This window comes from Gekko japonicus, unplaced genomic scaffold (genome assembly GCF_001447785.1).
Source record: "Gekko japonicus isolate JY-2015 unplaced genomic scaffold, Gekko_japonicus_V1.1 scaffold2733, whole genome shotgun sequence".
Lineage (NCBI taxonomy): Eukaryota > Metazoa > Chordata > Lepidosauria > Squamata > Gekkonidae > Gekko > Gekko japonicus.
Window position 1 is genome coordinate 206530 of NW_015174356.1, and position 20318 is coordinate 226847.

At 46.9% G+C, this 20318-nt stretch overlaps 1 protein-coding gene across 1 annotated transcript in view; it reads left to right on the plus strand.

Annotated features, from left to right (window-relative positions):
* OBSCN (obscurin, cytoskeletal calmodulin and titin-interacting RhoGEF) overlaps positions 1-16868 on the plus strand; it is a gene marked incomplete at both ends in the record, with an annotated part of 222594 nt that extends 205726 nt beyond the window's left edge. Inside the window, 8 exons of the mRNA XM_015424328.1 lie at positions 1929-2093; positions 3833-3991; positions 5264-5441; positions 6898-7011; positions 9474-9641; positions 12223-12325; positions 16393-16522; positions 16763-16868. Of these exons, the coding sequence (XP_015279814.1) occupies positions 1929-2093; positions 3833-3991; positions 5264-5441; positions 6898-7011; positions 9474-9641; positions 12223-12325; positions 16393-16522; positions 16763-16868 (1123 nt within the window). The remainder of the gene's footprint in view (positions 1-1928; positions 2094-3832; positions 3992-5263; positions 5442-6897; positions 7012-9473; positions 9642-12222; positions 12326-16392; positions 16523-16762) is intronic.
* Between the last annotated feature and the right edge of the window lie 3450 nt (positions 16869-20318).

Genomic DNA, 20318 nt, shown 5'->3' on the forward strand with positions numbered 1-20318 from the left:
TAATGTAGCCAATCCTCGGAGAGCTTACAGAGCTCTTCTTATAGGGGCCACTGTAAGCTCTTGGAGGATTGGATACATTAGGGGTATGTCGCCTAATATGCAAAGGAGTTCCTGCTACAAAAAGAGGCCTGATATATCTGTCTAAAACTTAAGTATTTAAAACAGTTGGGTTAGCAACCATCTTATATAAATGAAAGAATTTAAGAACATAAGAGATGCCAATGTTGGATCAGGCCAAAGGCCCATCCAGTCCAACACTCTGTGTCACACAGTGGCCAGAAATACCAGGTGCCATCAGAAGGTCCACCAGTGGGGCCAGGACATTAGAAGCCCTCCCACTATTGACCCCCCCCCCAAGCACCAAGAAGACAGAGCATCACTTGCCCCAGAGCCCCTATCTATACGTTGTGGCTAATAGCCACGAATGGACCTCTGCTCCATATGCTTATCTAATTCCCTTTTGAAGTCGTCCATGCTTGTAGCCGCCACCACTTCCTGTGGCAGTGAATTCCATGTGTGAATCACTCTTTGGGTCAAGAAGTACTTCCTTTTATCCGTTCTAACCCAACTGCTCAGCAATTTCATGGAGTGCCCACGAGTTCTTGTATTGTGAGAAAGGGAGAAAAGTACCTCTTTCTCTACCTGCTCTTTCCCATGCATAATCTTATAAACCTCAATCATGTCACCCCTCAGTCATCGTTTCTCCAAGCTAAAGAGCCCTAAGCGCTTTTCTCCAAGATAAAGAGCCCTAAGCGCCGTAACCTTTCCTCATAGGGAAAGTGTTCCAACCCTTTTATCATTCGAGTTGCCCTTTTACGCACTTTTTCCAAAGCTATAATATCCTTTTTAAGGTGTGGTGCCCAGAACTGCACACAGTATTCCAAATGAGGTTGCACCATTGATTTATATAGGGGCATTGCGGCAGTTAATAATGTGACAATCAGAGTCTAATTTCCAGTGAGTTAATAAACTATTTATTTTGTTTTATTTATTTATTCTATTTTTATCCCGCCCTCCCCGCGAACGGGCTCAGGGCGGCTAACAGACAAGGGCACCGTGTGCGAAGTATAAAACATTAAAACACATAAGAACAGCCATTTTATCAAAATTAAAGTGCTCTGGGATGTTCATATTAACCATTTAGTCAAATCAGTCAAGTCAAGACGGTGATCAGTAGATGTTACTCAAGCCCGAATCGGCAGTACCGCTCCATCAGAATACTGTAACTCGATCTTATCGTGGGCCATCGCTCTTATAATGGGCCATCTCAATGCCCCATGTTCCCATGAGTCAGGTGGTAGTGATGGTGGCGGCGGCCCCTATATGAAAGCCTGGCGGAAGAGCTCCGTCTTACAGGCCCTGCGGAACTGTGAAAGGTCCCGCAGGGCCCTGATCTCCTCTGGGAGCTTGTTCCACCAGGTAAGAGCTGCCACTGAAAAGGCCCCGGCCTTGGTTGCCACAAGCCTGGCCTCCCTGGGGCCTGGAATCACCAGTCGATGTTGAGCCCCCGACCGTAGTGCTCTCTGGGGTATCAATGGGGAAAGGCGGTCCCTCAGCTATGTCGGACCCTGGCCATATAGGGCTTTAAAGGTAGGAGCCAGCACTTTGAAGCGAACTATGAGCTGATCTCTACGCCACGTGTCCGAACTCAGTACTTTTCATACGCTCTGTCTTGTGTTAATGGTTTTTAACCCCGTTTTTATATTATTGTGCTTGGATGGCATTGACTTATTTTATGTGTGTGTTTTAATAGCTTTGCTTTTTATGGGGGGGTGTTCTGATGGTTTTTATATTATTATCTTAGCTGTAAGCCACTTCAAGGCTATCTCTGGAAAAGGCGGCATATAAGTTTTCTAAATGAAGGAAGACCTCCTCAATTAGACGACATAGGGTTGTATGCATTATCCATTTCTCCCCTCCCCCAACAGGAATTAATCCGGAACAAGGCAAGGAGCAACCAAAACTGTGCGCTGCTGGAGCAGGCTTACGCCATCGTGTCTGCGCTCTCCAGGCGCGCGGAAAACAACCTCCACGTGTCGCTCATTGAGAATTATCCCGGGACCCTCGAAATCCTCGGGGAGCCCATCCGACAGGTAACGGAAGCCTCAGAGTCTTATTCTGAGCAGTGATAAATAGGAGTCTTCTGGGATCTAAAAGATTAATGAAATATTATTTCCGGCATAAGATTTTGTGGCGGGTGGTGGAAAGTGCCAACATGTCACAGCTGACTCACAGCCCAAGAAGCTGCCTCCGACTGAATCAGACTCTCGGTTCATCAAAGTCAGTCTTGCCTACTCAGACCGGCAGCAGCTCTCCAGGGTCTCGGGCGGAGGTCTTTCCCGTCACCTCCTGCCTGGTCCTTTTAACTGGAGATGCCAGGGATTGAACCTGGGACCTTCTGCATGCCAGGCGGAGGCTCTTCCACTGAGCCACAGCCCCTCTTTATAGCTCTCCAGGGTCTCAGGCGGAGGTCTTTCCCATCACCTCCTGCCTGGTCCTTTTTAACTGGAGATGCCGGGGATTGAACCTAGAGGCTCTTCCACTGAGCCACAGCCCCTCTTTACAGCTCTCCAGGGTCTCAGGCGGAGGTCTTTCCCATCACCTCCTGCCTGGTCCTTTTTAACTGGAGATGCCAGGGATTGAACCTGGGACCTTCTGCGTGCCAGACAGAGGCTCTTCCACTGAGCCACAGCCCCTCTTTACAGCTCTCCAGGGTCTCGGGCGGAGGTCTTTCCCGTCACCTCCTGCCTGGTCCTTTTTAACTGGAGATGCCGGGGATTGAACCTGGGACCTTCTGCATGCCAAGCAGATGCACTGCTCTTTACGGCTCTCCAGGGTCTCAGGCTGAGGTCTTTCACATCACTTCCTGCCTGGTCTTTTTAACTGGAGATGCTGGGGATTGAACCTGGGCCCTTCTGCATGCCAAGCAGAGGCTCTGCCAGTCAACCACAGCCCCTCCCATGGGGTTTTTAGGCAAGGTCTTGGCTAGTGTGTTTGTTTGTTTTTTGAAAGACAAAGTATCTTCCAAATATAATATGAAAGAAATTAAAGGTTGGGAGCCATACTGGATCCCACAGTTATGTTAGTCAAAAGGATTATTAGCGATGTTTAGTAGTATGTGATTGTCTGTTTCAAATTATATTTACTAATGTCAGTAGCCCATTAATTTGCATTTAGCATCAGGTTGGCCACTGTGTGAAACAGGACGCTGGACTAGATGGTCCATTGGTCTGATCCAGCAGGGCTCTTCTGATGTTCTTCTCAGGGGAAGGCCTCGGCCTCTCTGCCCTGTTGTTGGCCCTCCAGAGGAACGGTCTCGGCCTCGATGTTCTGTTGTTGGCCCTCCAGAGGAACTGATCGGCCACTGTGTGAGACGAGAGGCTGGACTAGATGGACCCTCACTGGTTTGATCCAGCAGGGCTCTTCGGATGTTCTTTTCAGGGGAAGGTCTGGGCATCTCTGCCCTGTTGTTGGCCCTCCAGAGGAACCGGTTGGCCACTGTGTGAGTCAGGATGCTGGACTAGATGGACCACTGGCCTGATCCAGCAGGGCTCTTCCTATGCTGTTCTTAGGAGAAGGCCTTGGCCTCTGTGCTCTGTTGATGGCCCTCTAGCAGAACTGGCTGGCCACTGTGTGGGACAGGAGGCTGGACTAGATGGACCCTCACTGGTCCGATCCGGTGGGATTCTTCTGACGTTCTTATGTCTGTCATGCCTGGATCCAACTCAGTAAAGAATTGCTTCCCTGAAGAACATTTGCATTAAACTGGAGTGCTCCTAACCTCTGCCAAAGGCCAGCAACTCTGCCAACTGAATTCTCCTTGTCTCTTCAGGGACAGTTCATCGTGTGGGAGGGGGCCCCTGGATCCCGAATGGCCTGGAAGGGTCACAAACGACATGTCTTCCTCTTCAAGAACTACCTCTTAGTCTGCAAGCCCAAACGAGACACCAAGACAGACACCTACAGCTATGGCTTCAAGAACATGATGAAGGTGGGGTTGTTATTTTTCTTATTTTTTAATAATAATCTCCTGCCCTACCTCCCAGCTCGAACTAGCACTTGTATGGCTGCAGTTTAGCTTTAAAGAAACACTGAGAAGATCTGTTGACCTATCTTGCAACAGTTTGTCTAGAATATATAGATTAATGCATCCTATCTGTAAGCAGAGGCCATCTCAGAGTAGACTGTTTGGCTAAACAGATAAATAAAACCTTGCAGGGAGGCCGTAGCCAACTCCAGTGCAGAGGTTTAGAGTTGAGAAATCTTTAGCTCTGGGGTGTCGAGCTCATTTGTTATGAGGGCAGGATCAGACATAAATGAGACCTTGTTGGGCCGGGCCAGGTGTGTCATAAAATGTAATGCTAGGTAGCTGAGATATAAACTTTATAAAGGACACAAACACAAAGTGGGTTTTTTTTACTTAAAATAAAAACATGCTTAAAACATTAACAGCCCTGCCATATTTTTGTTTATTTAACCGTATCTGATAACTGACACCTCTTGTTCTGAATTATTGCCTCAAAATGTCTGTGCTGTTGCAATCTTGAGTATGCTGTTCAGGTGTGTATCTGTAAGCTGAAAACCTATGATGACGCAGCAGCAGCAGAAGTGGAAGAAGAAAGAGAAGACAGCGAGTTCCACTGCGGGCCTGATAGAAGCCCTCTGGGGGCCTGAACTGGCCCCCGGGCCGCATGTTTGACACCCCCGCTTTAGCTGTTTATGTATTTACATTATTTCAAGCCTACTTAACTTTTATGGAGACATATCAAGATTTACAATCGTAAGGTTATTGCAAACATGTGTCAATATGAGTGGTTATGTTGGTATACAAAAATTGTAAAAAAAAATATGTTTACCGTAGGGAGTATCTACCGGGTGATAATGTTATAAAAGTTTAACTTTTGGATTGCTCTTTTGTTGTGAACTTAATAATAAATAAAGAGTGATATTTTTTTTTAAAAAAACAGAGATAGATCAAGATGGGTAGCCATGTTAAGTCTGCAGCTTTAGAAAAGAGCAAGAGTTCAGTAGCACCTTAAAGACTAACAAAATTCGTGGCAGGGTATGTGCTTTCGTGAGACACAGCTCACTTCTTTAAACACTCAGGAAAACTCGTATTTTGTTAGCCTTGAACTCGTATTTTGTTAGCCTTGAACTCGTATTTTGTTAGCCTTGAACTCGTATTTTGTTAGCCTCGAACTCGTATTTTGTTAGCCTTTCTACTGGCGCTTAACTTTTAACACTCTCTCCTCCAATTCTCCAGCTATCAAACATAGATGTAAACGATCTGGTAGAAGGGGATGACCGGTCATTTGAGATCTGGCATGAGCGGGAAGATTCGGTCCGTAAATACGTGTTTCAAGCCCGAACTGTCATCATCAAGAACTCTTGGGTGAAGGAAATCTGTGGTATCCAGCATCGCATCAGCCTGCCGGTTTGGGGTGAGTTTCATCTGAGAAAGACGACTCGAAGCTCTTCTCCCTAAGGCTCTTTGCTGTGTTGTTGTTGTTCAGTCGCACAGTCGAGTCTGACTCTTTGCGACCCCATGGACCAGCTCCCGCCAGGCCCTCCTGTCTTCCGCCGTCCTCTGAAGTTGGCTCAATTTCATGTTCGTTGCATTTGCTGTGTACTTCTACATCAATTAACTTTCCCCTTCAACTTTTTTTTTAGTTTTATTTAATTTAATTTATAAACTATAACAACATATCATAACACAGAGTACTGAGCATGCATTAATGGTAATAGAACATGCAGGGCAAGTGATTATACAAACAGCAAAATATTAAGCATGTGATATTTTCAGATTCTAATATATAAATATATACTTCTAAAGCAAATTGAATGCATATTATCCACCAATGCGTAAGTTAACAATGAGTAAAGAACATATTAACAATGAGTAAAGAACAGCTGCAGTGGCTCAAGTGGTTAAGACGCTGAACTGCAGGCTGTGGAAGGTCAGTAGTTCAGCAGTTCGAGACCCAGGTGCCGCATGACGGAGTGAGCTCCCATCTCTAGTTCCAGCTCCTGCCAACCTCGCAGTTCGAAAGCAAGAAATTGCAAGTAGATAAATAGGTACCACTTTGGTGGGAAGGTAACAGTGTTACGTGCGCCTTGGTGTTTAGTCATGCCGGCCACATGACCACGGAAACGTCTTTGGACAGCGCTGGCTCTTCAGCTTTGAAACGGAGATGAGCACTGCAACCCTAGAGTCGGTTTCGCCTGGCTTTCGAGCAAGGGAACCTTTACCTTTACCTAAAGAACATATAAATGCAAATCCTATCCAAATATTCAAGAATTTAATAAAGCATGTATAAAGAATTATAGTTTACATTTACAGGACCTGTTATGGTAAGTATAATTTCAATGTGCGCTTTAAGGAGGGTGGACCACTTATCCATATAATTAGAGTGGACCATTGCATCATCATGTTGAACTACCCAATCTGCAATTTTGTCAGCAATAAAATAGTCCCAGACCCTCTGATACCAGTGGTTTACCGTGGTAACATGTGGCTGTTTCCAAGTTGAGGCTATTAAGTTCTTTGCAGCCGTCAAGAGAACTATCAAGTCTCTATTTCCCCTTCAGTGTGTCCTTGCCGTGCTTCTTGGTGAAGGAAGAAGAAAGGAAGAAGACGAACAACAGGCTGTTGAGTCGCAGCCTGACTCATGTACGCCCCCTTCCAACTCTGTGATTCTATGATTCTATGTTGACCCCTTCCAAAGGGTGTTCCAGGCGTGAGATGAGCAGAGGTGGCTGGCCATTGCCTTCTTTGGTGGTCTCCCAGCCAAGTACTGATCATGGCCAGCCCTGTTTAGTTCCCAAACCCTGACCCGCTTGAGCTAAACTGGGCTTCTCGGTGGACAACAATTGATTTTAAATCTTGTTTCCTTTCAGATCCGCCAGAGTTTGAGGAGGAACTGGCTGACTGCACAGCCGAACTTGGTGAAACTGTCAAGTTAGCTTGCCGCGTAACAGGAACTCCCAAGCCGGGTGTCACCTGGTATAAAGGTATGACTAATGCTGGCTAAGTGTTTTCGGTTTTCTGGAATATTCGGCAGTCTCTGCAACTGAATACGAAACAGTCAATTCAGCTATTATTTATTTGTTTTATTTATTATTTTAAACTTGCATCCCGCCTTGCCAGAGAACTGGCTCAAGGCGGCGAACAAACATTAAAGCAATAAAACAGTAAATACAATAAAATACACATAAACAACTACCTAACATCATAAAATTCCAACAAGAGCAATGCAGATGATGGCGGCTTCAATATACAATCCCATAGAGGGAGGCAATATCCACCGGTGTTTCATATGGGCCATAGCGTGTTCCGGTGGCACATTCATCAGTGACGGCTCCTAATCGAAGGCCTGGTGGAAGAGCTCCATTTTACGGGCCCTGCAGAACTGTAAAAGGTCCCGCAGGACCCTGATGTTATCCAGGAGCTCATTCCACCAGTGTGGAGCCACCACTAAAAAGACCTTGGCTCTAGTAGCGGCCAACCTGGCGTCTCTCAGGCCGGGGAGAGTCAGGTGATTCTGTGTCCCTGACCTCAGTGCTCTCTGGGGCACATGTGGGAAAAGGCGGTCCCTCAAGTAGGCAGGCCCCTGACCATATCAGGCTTTAAAGGTCAAAACCAGCACCTTGAAACGAATCCGGTAAGCTATTGGCAGCCAGTGCAATGCCTTCAGCACAGGCTGGATGTGGTCTCGTATAGAGAGCCTGGCTGCCGCATTTTGCACTAGCTGCAGCTTCCGGATCTGACAAGGGCAGCCCCATGTAGACAGCACCGCAGTAGCCTAATCTCAAGGTGACCATAGCATGAATCACTGTTGCCAGGTCATTGCGTTCGAGGAACGGAACCAGTTGGTAAAAGGCTGCCTTGGCAGTAGCTGCTACCTGGGCCTCCATTGTTAAGGTGGGCATCCAGGAGCACTCCCAAACTCCTAACCCTTGGCAGGAGCTGGAACTAGAGATGGGAGCTCACTCCGTCATGCAGCAACTCGGGTCTCGAACTGCTGAACTACCGACCTTCCACAGCCTGCAGTTCAGCGTCTTAACCACTTGAGCCACCGCAGCTCCACCTTGCCCATTACTGTATTAATAAACCATTTTTATGTTCTCTGCCTGGTCATCACCCCTATATTTTCTCGGCTTAACAGGGGCATTTTTGGTTGGGCTTGGGAGGGTACTCTGGGCCTTCCCAAGGGACCCTAGGTCCAAAGTGGTGGCAGAGGAAGGTGGCAACCCACGGGGTAGCATGACAGATGCCTTTCCACCAAAATAGGCACCCCAAGCTGGTGAACGCCAATCATTAAAACATTTCATCATTAAAAACAATTAAAATAAAGTATGCGTGAAAGCACCTTCAAGTCCCAGTTGACTTAGGGTTTTCAAGGAAAGAGACGTTCAGAGGTGGTTTGCAATTGCCTGTCTCTGCATAGCAACCCTGGACTTCCTTGGTGGTCTACCATCCATAAGAACGTAAGAGACGCCAATGTTGGGTCAGGCCAGTGGCCCATCCAGTCCAACACTCTTGTGTCACACAGTGGCCAGAAATACCAGGTACCATCAGGAGGTCCACCAGTGCGGCCAGGACATTAGAAGCCCTCCCACTGTTGACCCCCCCTCCAAGCACCAAGAAGACAGAGCATCACTTGCCCCAGAGTCCCTATCTATACCTTGTGGCTTATAGCCACCGATGGACCTCTGCTCCAGATGTTTATCCATAAGAACATAAGAGATGCCAATGTTGGGTCAGGTCAAAGGCCCATCCAGTCCAACACTCTTGTGTCACACAGTGGCCAGAAATACCAGGTACCATCAGGAGGTCCACCAGTGGGGCCAGGACATTAGAAGCCCTCCCACTGTTGACCGACTTAGGGTTTTCAAGGAAAGAGACGTTCAGAGGTGGTTTGCAATTGCCTGTCTCTGCATAGCAACCCTGGACTTCCTTGGTGGTCTACCATCCATAAGAACGTAAGAGACGCCAATGTTGGGTCAGGCCAGTGGCACATCCAGTCCAACACTCTTGTGTCACACAGTGGCCAGAAATACTAGTGCCATCAGGAGGTCCACCAGTGGGTACTAACCAGGGCTGACCCTGCAAAGCAGCCAAGATCTGATGAGCTTGGGCTAATCTGGGCCATTCAGGTCAGGGCAGCTAACCACTCCATAGGGTTTTCAAGGCAAGGGCTGTCCAGAAGTGGTTGGCCATTCCCTGCCTCTGCATAGCAACCCTGGACTTCCTTGATGGTCTCCCATCCAAGTCCTAACCAGGGCCGACACTGCTTAGCTTCCGAGATCTAAGGAGATCAGGCTAGCTAGCTTGGGCTGTCCAGGTCAGGGCAAAAGAAAGTATACATCCAGTAATCAAACAAAAACATATAAACACACTTTAACACCCAAAAAGCAGGGCGAAGGCTGATGACAATTATTGCTAAACTGGGTCATTTTGTTTTGTCATGTAGATGGTAAACCAGTGGATGTGGATCCTCATCACATTGTCATTGAAGATCCTGATGGTTCCTGCACTTTGATCCTCGACAATTTGGCGGGTGTCGACTCCGGGCAGTATATGTGTTACGCCGCCAGCCCTGCTGGCAATGCCAGTACCCTGGGAAAGATCTTTGTTCAAGGTAAAGCATCTTGTGTTTCAAAGAACTTCTGATAACATGCCTGTTGCGTACTGCATGGAAATATCCAGGCGTCATGTGATGAGTTCGCTTGGACATACCACTGAAGTCTTCACGTTTGCATATGGGTCGAATCTGTGCTATAAACCCTTGGCCATGCAAAATGAGTCCACCTTGATAGCTGCCACCTAATCCCATAGGGTTAGATCCAGTCGTTTTTTCTTCTGATGAGAACAAAAGGAGGGGTCCACCCAAACTGTTTATGCTAGGAATCATGGGACTTCCATGGACAAAAGCCGCACGGGATGGGTTCTGTGGTAAGGAAGAGGCTTGGGTGAGATTCAGTAGAAAACCTGGCTGGATCTAACCCATAATCTGGTTGTTTACTTCTCTTTACTGCATTTTCATCCAAAGCTATTCAGTCATCCTGCGTACAGATCAACTGTATGGCTCCAGTGGTTAAAACCGCCCCCAACAAATTCCGACCACAGCAAGGGCTTCCTCTGACAGCGGTCTAGCCTGACCATTTTGGCTACACAGGAGTTTGGAAGCTGCTACAGATAGGCAGAGTTACTAACAGAAACTTCTGCCATAGCAATTGGACGGAGAAAGGAAGAAGGCCTCCCTCTGAAATTGCCCTAAGAGAGACATCCTCCAGTTTGTTCACTCTGCTAGATAGAATGCTTTTGTCCGGGCCAATCTGATGGCTAAATATGGGATACTGCCCCCGTTGCTGCTGCCCCCTCTAGCTATCCTCTTGTTGCCTGTGCCCCAGGCACATAGCTATGGTGGGGTGGTTGGGAGGCTCTGCCCCCTTTCTCAAAGGCACGGTTCCACAAGAATTTCTCCTGTGAATTCTTTTTTTTCCAATCATTTTAAAATGTTTTTAAAGGCATGTGTTCCTTTATGCAGAGTGGGGTGCTGTAGTTGACTAATTCCCGCAGTGAGCAGGGGGGTTGGAGTAGGTGGCCTCTAGGATGCCTTCTAACTGGTCTCCTTTAAGAGAGTGTTTCTGCCTAAGTATTAGCTTTCTTGACTATAGAAGTCCTCACCCCCACCTGCTGGCTGGTTCTCAGAATGTTTGCTTCGGCTGGCAGAAGTGATTAACTTGCAGCAGTTGCGAACTGTCATCTAAAGTGGCTGACAGCTTGCAATTTAGAGATCTATCCTGGTAACAACCAGTGTCCCCTCTAAGGCGAGTTAGTGTGAGCTAGCTCACAGTTTTTTAGCCTCCGGCTCACACATTTGTGTCTCAGCTCAGGAAGGAGGGCTCCAGAGCAAACTCATTTATGCAGTAGCCAAATCAATCGCTCACAGCTTTAATGCCGGTAGCTCACAAAGTAGAACTTTTGCTCACAAGACTCCACAGCTTAGAGGGAACATTGGTAACAACTTTTCTACTGGCGAAACATCTTTTCTTTCTGCACTGAGAAATTCAGCCCCACGGAAAACAATCTGCCCCGCAAGCCACAAAATCCTGGCCACCGGCCTGGTGTGCCCTGCCTCCCCCTCTCCATTGCCCCACTCTTTTCCCATCCAGGAGCAGGTGAGACTCCTTCCTTCCCCAAGTCCCTTTAAATCAGCATGGGAAGCTGTGCATGCCTAATGGGGCTTCCCAGATTCCTGTGAGAATTCAGGAAGCCATGACCGGCACATGCAGCTTGCTGTGCTGTCTTTAAAGATGCCTGGAGAATGCAGAGGGAAGCAGCATTAGCTACTCTGGCTCTGGAGTGTGTGTGTGTGTAATGCAGTGGCAGGGTAGGCGGCTCTGGAGGTGGAGGCTGCTGTCCCTCCCATCCAGTGCTCCCTCTAAGGTGTGGAGTCTTGTGAGCAAAAATCCTACTTTGTGAGCGACTGGCATTAAAGTGTTCCAAGCTAAGTATTAGCTTTCTTGACTATAGAAGTCCTCACCCCCACCTGCTGGCTGGTTCTCAGAAGGGTTGCTTCGGCTGGCAGAAGTGATTAACTTGCAGCAGTTGCAAACTGTCATCTAAAGTGGCTGACAGCTTGCAATTTAGAGAGGGGGAGGCTGCTGTCCTTCCCATCCAATGCTCCCTCTAAGGTGTGGAGTCCTGTGAGCAAAAATTCTACTTTGTGAGCTGCTGGCATTAAAGTTGTGAGCGAGCCATTTGGCCGCTGCATAAACTAGTTTGCTCTGCAGCTGTCCTTCCTGAGCTAAAACCAAAAATGTGTGAGCCGGAGGCTAAAAAACTGTGAGCTGGCTCACACTAACTCAGCTTAGAGGGAACACTGCTCCCATCCCAATCTACCATCTCCCCTTGCTTGACTGTGGGGCTAACCATCCTGGATTCGTCCCCCAGTCCATTTAGCTGACAGAAACGAGCACATGGCCAGGAAAAGACTGGCTTTGCTGGCGTAGGGTAGAGATGGCCTTGCATTTCTTCCGGACACTTTCTGAGCTCCCGGTTGTGTGCTTCTAGCTGAAGAACAAGGAATGCGGGACACTGTTGTTGTTTTTTCCTGAATAAGCCCTTAGTTGTTCTCAGCTTGCTTGAGTATATATCCATTTGGGTTTTCAGCCATGTGGTTTCAAAAACCCATTAGGCTTAATCTTGCTTTCCAGTTCCTCCTCGGTTCGTCAACAAGGTTAAACATGCGTATTATGCGGATGGCGAAGACGCGCAGTTTACGTGCACCATTGAAGGGGCCCCTTTCCCCCAGATCAGGTAAGTCGTCCTGCTCTTATTTCATCACATTAAAAAATATTTATCTGTTTCCTTAATTTGTACCCTGCCTTTCTCTCCAGTGGGGACCCAAAGTGACTTGCATAGTTCTCCTTTCCTCCATCTTATCCTTACAACAATCCTGTGAGGTATTCAGAGGGTAGTCATGCTTATTTTATTTTTATTTATTTTCATTACATTTATACCCCGCCCTTCCCGCAAGCGGGCTCAGGGCGGCTTAAAGGTAAAGGTTTCCCTTGCTCGAAAGCCAGTCGAGTCCGACTCTAGGGTTGCGGTCGCCCTCCCTGTGAGGCAGGCTCAGGGCGGCTTACATAAAAACACATGCATGAATACAGGTAAAACCATACATAAAAAAACCGTAAATCATATATAAAACAACAATAAACATTTCCTAAAGTGCCAGAACAGTACTCAAGTAAAGTTCAGGAGCAAAAAATTCCTAGATTAAGCCACACCACTACTTAGGTGATAGTCCCTGATGGTATACACATATCGGCTCGGATAGATCGACTGATTTGTGCGGCGAACCAGGCTGAACGTGGTAGAACCAGGGCACAGGGTTGCTCCTTGGTATTTAAGGCGGCTCCTAATCAAAAGCCTGGTGGAAGAGCTCCATTTTACAGGCCCTGCGGAACTGTAAAAGGTCCCAAAGGGCCCTGATCTCCTCCGGGAGCTCGTTCCACCAGGTAGGAGCCGCCACCGAAAAGGACCTGGCCCTTGTTGCAACAAGCTTCGCCTCCTTAGGGCCTGGGGTCACCAACAGTAGAACATCTAGAGTCCAATAGCACCTTAAGAGACACTGGTGAAGGGACCCATCATGATCTCTGTCACCTTGTGGGGCAAGACTGGCACTGTCTTGCCCTCCCTTTTACCATCACTGGCACCACCTCGGGTAAAATCCAGCCCCATTCCCTCTCATGGGTTGCATCGGGCTGACGCCACAAGGGTGTAAGAACATAAGAGAAGCCATGTTGGATCAGCCCAGTGGCCCATCCAAGTCGATCACTCCGTGTCACACAGTGGCCAAAACCCTGATGCCATCAGGAGGTCCACCAGTGGGGCCAGAACTCCAGAAGCCCTCCCACCATTCCCCCCCCAGCACCAAGCATACAGAGCATCACTGCCCCAGACATAAGAACATAAAAGAAGCCATGTTGGATCAGGCCAATGGCCCATCCAGCCCAACACGCTGTGTCACACAGTGGACAAAACCCAGGTGCCATCAGGAGGTCCACCAGTGGGGCCAGAACCCCAGAAGCCCTCCCACTGTTCCCCCCCAAGCACCAAGCATACAGAGCATCACTGCCCCAGACATAAGAACATAAGAGAAGCCATGTTGGATCAGGCCAATGGCTTATCCAGTCCAACATTCTTTGTCACACAGTGGCCAAAACCCAGGTGCCATCAGGAGGTCCACCAGCCCAACCAGAACTACAACAACAACAACAAAAATAGTAGTAGTAATAATAATAATAATAATTATTATTGTTGTTATTATTATTGTTGTTGTTGTTGTTGTTATTGTTATTTAGATTTGTATCCCGCCCTCCCCGTGAACGGGCTCAGGGTGGCTCACAGTTAACGGCACCATGTGCCGAATCAGTATAAAACATTTAAAAACAAGATAAAACAGTTATACATCATACAGTTAAAGTGCTTGCAATGATGGTCGATCTTCAGTCAATTTGAGATGGCGTGTAATAAAATATAGTACTAAGTCCCGCTCGATCTCATAATAGGCCAACCTATTGCCACGATGTTACTCATGATGGTAGTTGGTGGTAGTGGTGGGCGGCTCCTAATTAAAAGCCTGGTGGAAGACAGGCTATCAAAAGAAGACAGACTCTGGCACATAGCTAACATGGGGCCCACGGGGCCTGCCCCCCTAGTGTTTCTTCTGGGCCCCCTCCCTCCCAGGCTGCCCCCAAAGTGCTTCAACTTACCCCTGCACTGTACTTACATTTAATTAGCTGGCAGGCCCCCCAAGGCCCCCTCCCAAAAAATTCCCTAGCTATGGAGCTGACTATCACTGCCCCAGACAGAGTGTTCCAGACAGAGCCAGTTTGGTGTAGTGGTTAAGTATGTGGACTCTACTCCACTTGCACCTGCTGATGTGACCTCGGGTCAGTCACAAGCTCTGGCACAGCTGAGTTCTCTCAGCCCCACCCACCTCACAGGGTGTCTGTTGTGGGGAGGGGAAGGGAAAGGAGTTTGTAAACCGCTCTGAGACTCCAAGTGAAGGGCGGGGTATAAATCCAATCTCTTCTCTTCTTCTTCTTCCATCTATACCTTGTGGCTAATAGCCATTGATGGACCTTTGCTCTTAAGAACATAAGAGAAGCCAATGTTGGATCAGGCCAGTGGCCCATCTAGTCCAACACTCTGTGTCACACAGTGGCCAAAAATACCAGGGGCCATCAGGAAGTCCACCAGCCCAACCAGAACTCCAGAAGCCTTCCCACTGTTGCCCCCCAAGCACCAAGAAGACAGAGCATCTCTGCTCCAGACATAGAGTTCCATCTATACCTTGTCAGATGTCACTGTAGCATGCCCAGTATCCAAGCCAGGTGGGCAAGGACTTTTGCAGACTCTCTCTAATTAAACAACTTTATTTCAATGAGGCGCAAACTCAGGGTATTAGTAGAACTGGTCTAGGTGCGCTACATGAAATAGAAAGGACACTGACCAACTAGGTACTTACAATCCATGGTATATCTGGTCTTTGTTAGTTGCATGATGCCTCCCTCCCTGGTTTGTCTGCAGCCATTTTTAGCATCATTCCACTCTATCATCCTTCATGGCAAAGCACCTGGGAGAGGCAGCTCCCCTAATGAACACCACAACCCACGACCAACAACGACACCCCCAGACAAAGGAATAGCTCCCCCTTTCAGGCCACCAGCCTAGGTGTGTTCCTGGGCCCTTAGCCAATCTGACTGCCGCTCCATCTCTTGCCTCTCTGGCCATCCATCACAGGAGCTTCAAGTCTTGAAAGCTCTCTGAAAATCTATACCAGTGCTTATCCCTATATCCATTGGCTGTGAATGTCTCAATTTACTCATTGAGTAAGGACGTATTTTCTTTTTCTATCCTGAATCTACTGCCCGCCAACTTTATTGGTTGCTCCTAAGTTTGAATATTACAGGTAGGGGTGTGCAAAAAAAAAAAAAAGATTCGGCCCATTCGGATTCGGCTGAATCGGGCAGAATGAATTTCAGCTGGCAGTAAGACTCCCGCATGTCAGTTTCGTCAGTACCAGAAGTTTCAGGAGTCTTTCCGCCAGGCGAATGTCAATTTCAGCTGCATTATATCCTATGGGCTATTGAAGTCAATGGTGAAAACATTGGGTATATTCTGGGGGCTGGAGGGGAGGGGGTTTGAGGGAGAGGCTCCAAACTCGCAGGGTAGCTGCTGGAGCCTCTCTTCAAGATACCAACCACGTTTCAAGAGCATTGGACCAGGGAGTCCAATTCTACAGGCCCCCAAACAGGTTGCCCCCATCCCCTCCCCTGTTCTCTATGGTGGGAAAGAAAGTTATTTTTTCCCGCCATAGAGAACAATGGAGGGGATAGGGTCAACCTGTTTGGGGGGCAGAAGAATTGGACCCCCTTTTTTTCGTTTTTCGGGGAGAGAGGCTCCAGCAGCTACCCTGCGAGTTTGGAGCCTCTCCCTCAAACCCCCTTCCCTCCAGCCCCTAGAATATACCTTATGTTTTTGCCATTGACTTCAATGGCCCATAGGCTATAATGGGGCCGAATTGCCGCCGAAATTCGGCGGCAATTCGGCAGCATGCCAATTCAGATCAGAGAATCTGAATCAGCCTGCAGCAGCCCGAAAGGGGTCCGAATGGGCCATTTTCGGGGGTGCATTCGGTTTGGACGAACCGAATTCACATCCCTATTTACAAGAGAGGGGAAAGACGCTCTCTTTATCTACTTTCTCCATCCCATCCATAAATGTCATTCTTTACCCTCTGCCCACACTCTAATCCTTGTCAATGTATTCCACATAGGACTCCTCCATTTTCTCCTTTGTTCTTCTACCAACAGGTGGTATAAAGATGGAAATCTATTGACTGACCCAAATAAGCACCAGAGTTTCAGTGAGCAAAGGAGTGGTGTGATTGTCCTGGTGATAAAAAATGCCTGTAAGGACGACGTGGGATTCTACGAGTGTGAGGTGAGCAGGGGTATTGTCATGGACACAGGTGTAGTGTGGTAATTTCTCTTAGATGGCGGAGAAGCAATATGTTCCCCCGGAACGTCAATTCTACGAGCTTACGAAACGGCAGCGAAAATTCATGCATAGGTAGAAACTTCAGTCTTTGTGAGCAGGTGTGGCGGAAAGGCAAGAATCGGCTTTCTTCTTTAGCCAGTCGCCTTCACATATTTTTAACTAACATTCCACACTTCTCTTTAGCTGGTGAACAGACTAGGGACAGCAAAGAGCGGGGCTCAGCTTTACCACCAGAGCGCGGCTGCATTGGCTCCGGAGAGGAGAGCGGATCAAGCCATTACAATTGAAGGTACGGCTTTTTACCTTCTCCAAGAAGTAGGCTGTTAAAATTACTGCTAACACGAAGTCACCTTGTTGAGGGCTGAATACGTTTGCTCCTTATCCCAGAAGTGGTTCTGTTTGCATCTGTTGTCCGTGTACTTATCCGTACGGGAATGCGCTACAGTTTTTTGCAATTGCAAAGAGTGTCGATTTCCAAAGTCTTTTTGAGTGGGAGATTTTGCTATCTTAGGGACTTTAATACATGAAACTTCCTAGATGACAGTAGGGGCATGCTGTGGCTTTTGATGAATTTGTAAGTGTGATGATTTCATGTTTTGGTGTGTGTGTTCCTTTAGATGTTTAGTTTGACTGCAGTACTGAAAGAAGAGTGATAGAGGGAGGTGAGTGTATTTTGATTGGCTGATGACTGAGAGTGTGGGAGGAGGGGTGTCTGAGAGGATTTTGTGTGTGTGCGTCTATGAAGAGAGACAAGTATAGAAGAGTTTTGAAGGGATTTTGTGTGTAAAGTTTGAAGAGTGAGCATAGTCTGTGTGACTATGAAATTTTGAGTCTAATTCTCTGTGAATAAGACCAACAGTTTAGTTTGTGTGACTAAGAGAGTTGATTCTATTCTTTGTGAATAAAACAGAGACTAGCCTGTGTGGCTATATATAAGAGAGAGTATACTGAGTGTACAAGCCTGTCAGAGTGGAGTTTGGAGATTAAGAGACTGTTTGTAACACCAAGCTTTGCCAGTTATATTTACAAGTACCTTTCTTCAGCAACTGTTCAAAATAAACATAAACCTACTTTGTTCTTTATTAAATAAATCATTTTTTGTTTAAACGTATCCCAGAAATCAGTACAGTACTTCCTCAGGGCCACATAGTCCTCTGAAGTGCCCAGACCCTAAATCGTACTACCAAAAGAGAGAGAATTGGAATTTTTAATTTCTGGTGGCAGCAGAAAACTACCAAATATATATACACAGAGAGTATTTTAAAGGTAAAACCGTTTCCCTTATAAGCAAGGACATCACAGTAAGTGTGTCATGGAAGAAAGGGTCAATAGTAATCATAGCACAAGTTTAGCTGAATGGAGTCATCTGCCCAGGGCAATGCCAATAACATCTCTGTTGCTTATCCCGTTCATTCATGTCATCTTAGGGATATCTCACCAAGCATCTGGTCATCATTCAGTGTCTTTCTTGCATTGTCTATTGACAATAAGCCACTGCAAAGAATAAATGATAATAAATGACGTGGCTCAATATGATGTCTTGGAGATCTGAGACCAGATTCCCCCCCCCCCTCCAAAGCAGCTGTATGTGTTTTTTGCACACTCGCTTTGGATTCAAGTCGTGGTCTTGGGACAAGGGGAGGTAAACCTTTCCCTCCTCCCAAGAGAAAGCATTCTTTGTCAAGTAGCTGTTAGCCCTGCAGGTGGAAAGTATAGGCTAATAATTGTGGTGGTGGTGGGATTACTTTCAGGAAAATGGCCTGGTGGGATGAGTTAATCCCTCCCTGCCTCTTCATGTCTGTTTTGAAGAAAATTAAAGCCATCTGGTGATGTGGTTCTATTTCTCTTACTTCTCATCGAGCTCTGTTCTCTGGCCACAGTTGTGCCCTTGGTTTCTTCCCACCATACAAGACGACTGAGCACCTACACAACCAACATTTTTTCCCTAGCAAGGACTGTATGACTAGAATGCAGGGGTGGGTAAGGTTTTTTGTATCTAAGGGCCACATTTGGGTCTCTGCCCACTTCTGGGTGATAGGGGTCCTTTCCGCACTTGGCTCTCATCCCTGGTTTTATCAGAGTTCAACTCACGACTCAATACCTTGCATTTATCCCTGGTTATAATTTATTTATTTATTTATTAGATTTTTACCGCGCCCTCCCTGCCGGGACAGACTCAGGGCGGCTTACAAGAGAGCCATAGATAAAACAACACAGTAAGTTATTAAAACCCTTAACGTAGCGATGGTGATGTGACTATAATAAGATAAGTAGTACCTCCACTATCGGTGGGCTCAGGCTGGGAATAAGACTGGGACAGGACATAGATGGTAAGACGTGGCTCCTTACCCATATGCCTGACGGAAGAGCTCCATTTTTGTGGCCTTGCGCATAAAGTATCCATTTATCCCGGGACAAGTGTGGGGCGAAACTGGGGTGTCCTCAATGTAATGTAGAAACAAAAAATACCCCGAGATAATTACAGGGGTGAACTCGAGTGCAGTGTAGAATGAAAGTTCGGGCACAGGGTTGAACCAGAATTTAAGGTCTAGTGCGGAATCACCCATAGACACATCATGTTCCCTTTTGGTTTCTTGCCTGTTTGGGGAGGGTAATTTCCCCCAGTTTCTGATAGCCCTGAACTGGGGGGAGACGGTCCAAACCGGGGGATCCCCCACCCCCAACTGGGGACTGGTAACCCTAGTTACAAGCTTATATTCTACCCAGAATCACAGGTGGGGAGGAATAACTGAGAAATCTCACCTCTCCAAAATTCCCCCCTCCAGGATTCTAGACACTTTCCGGCCTAAAGCAAGCAGATTTTCTCCTCCCTCACTTCTTTTCTCTTAAAGACATTCAGTTGCTCTCAACAGTCTGAAACTCTGGTCCTCATCAGGCTGGTCTTTAGGGGTTTTAACTTCTTTTTTGATTGATTGATGTCTTTTTATTGATTTGTGTGTCTTGGTAGTCCCTTGAGTATGTGGAAACCCCTTCTTGGTTTATCGGCGGCCCTGTTGTGTGGCTTTCATTATCTATACAGGGGCAATCCACTTAATTATTAGTTATATGAACAAACTGGGAGTCCTCAAGGAATTCTGAGGAGGGGAGGATACTCTGGAAATCCCACTTCTCGATTTCTCTCCCTCCATAAGCTCTTTGGGTCTGGTGGAGGCTACTTTCTCTCTCTCTCGTTTTGTTCTAACTGATGTTCAGCTGCTCTCAACATTCCATCCATTTTGCAGTGAATTCAGTTCATCTCAAGTGGTTTTTTTCCATGTTATTTTTCCTGTTGGTTATTTCCCCCCCAGCATACCTGGAGAGCCCTCGAGCAGGTGGAGGTACACTACCTTGCCTGTGTTCACTCCGTTGTGCTGCTTTCGTTATCCATACGGGGCCATACAGTTTATGGTTAGAACAATGTTTGATTTGTTGTCTTAGTAACCCTTTCTTTATGCAAACACTAAGGGCATATTTAGATTTCTCATTAGCCAAGATGTTAAAAGATTAATTTGTTTGGAGAGAAACTCTTTTATCAGCTTCACTGTTCAGAATTGTTAATCCATGCTAAATACCATTGTTCATTTCAAAGTAAATGGACTGAATTACTGTTTTCACAGAGAAATTACTTTGTTTTCCAGCTGTAACGATTAAGGTATCAGAATGACTTTATAGTTTAGATTTCTCGTAAAATTCATAAATGCATTTTTGGAAAATGTTTTCTATCCTTTATCAATATGCT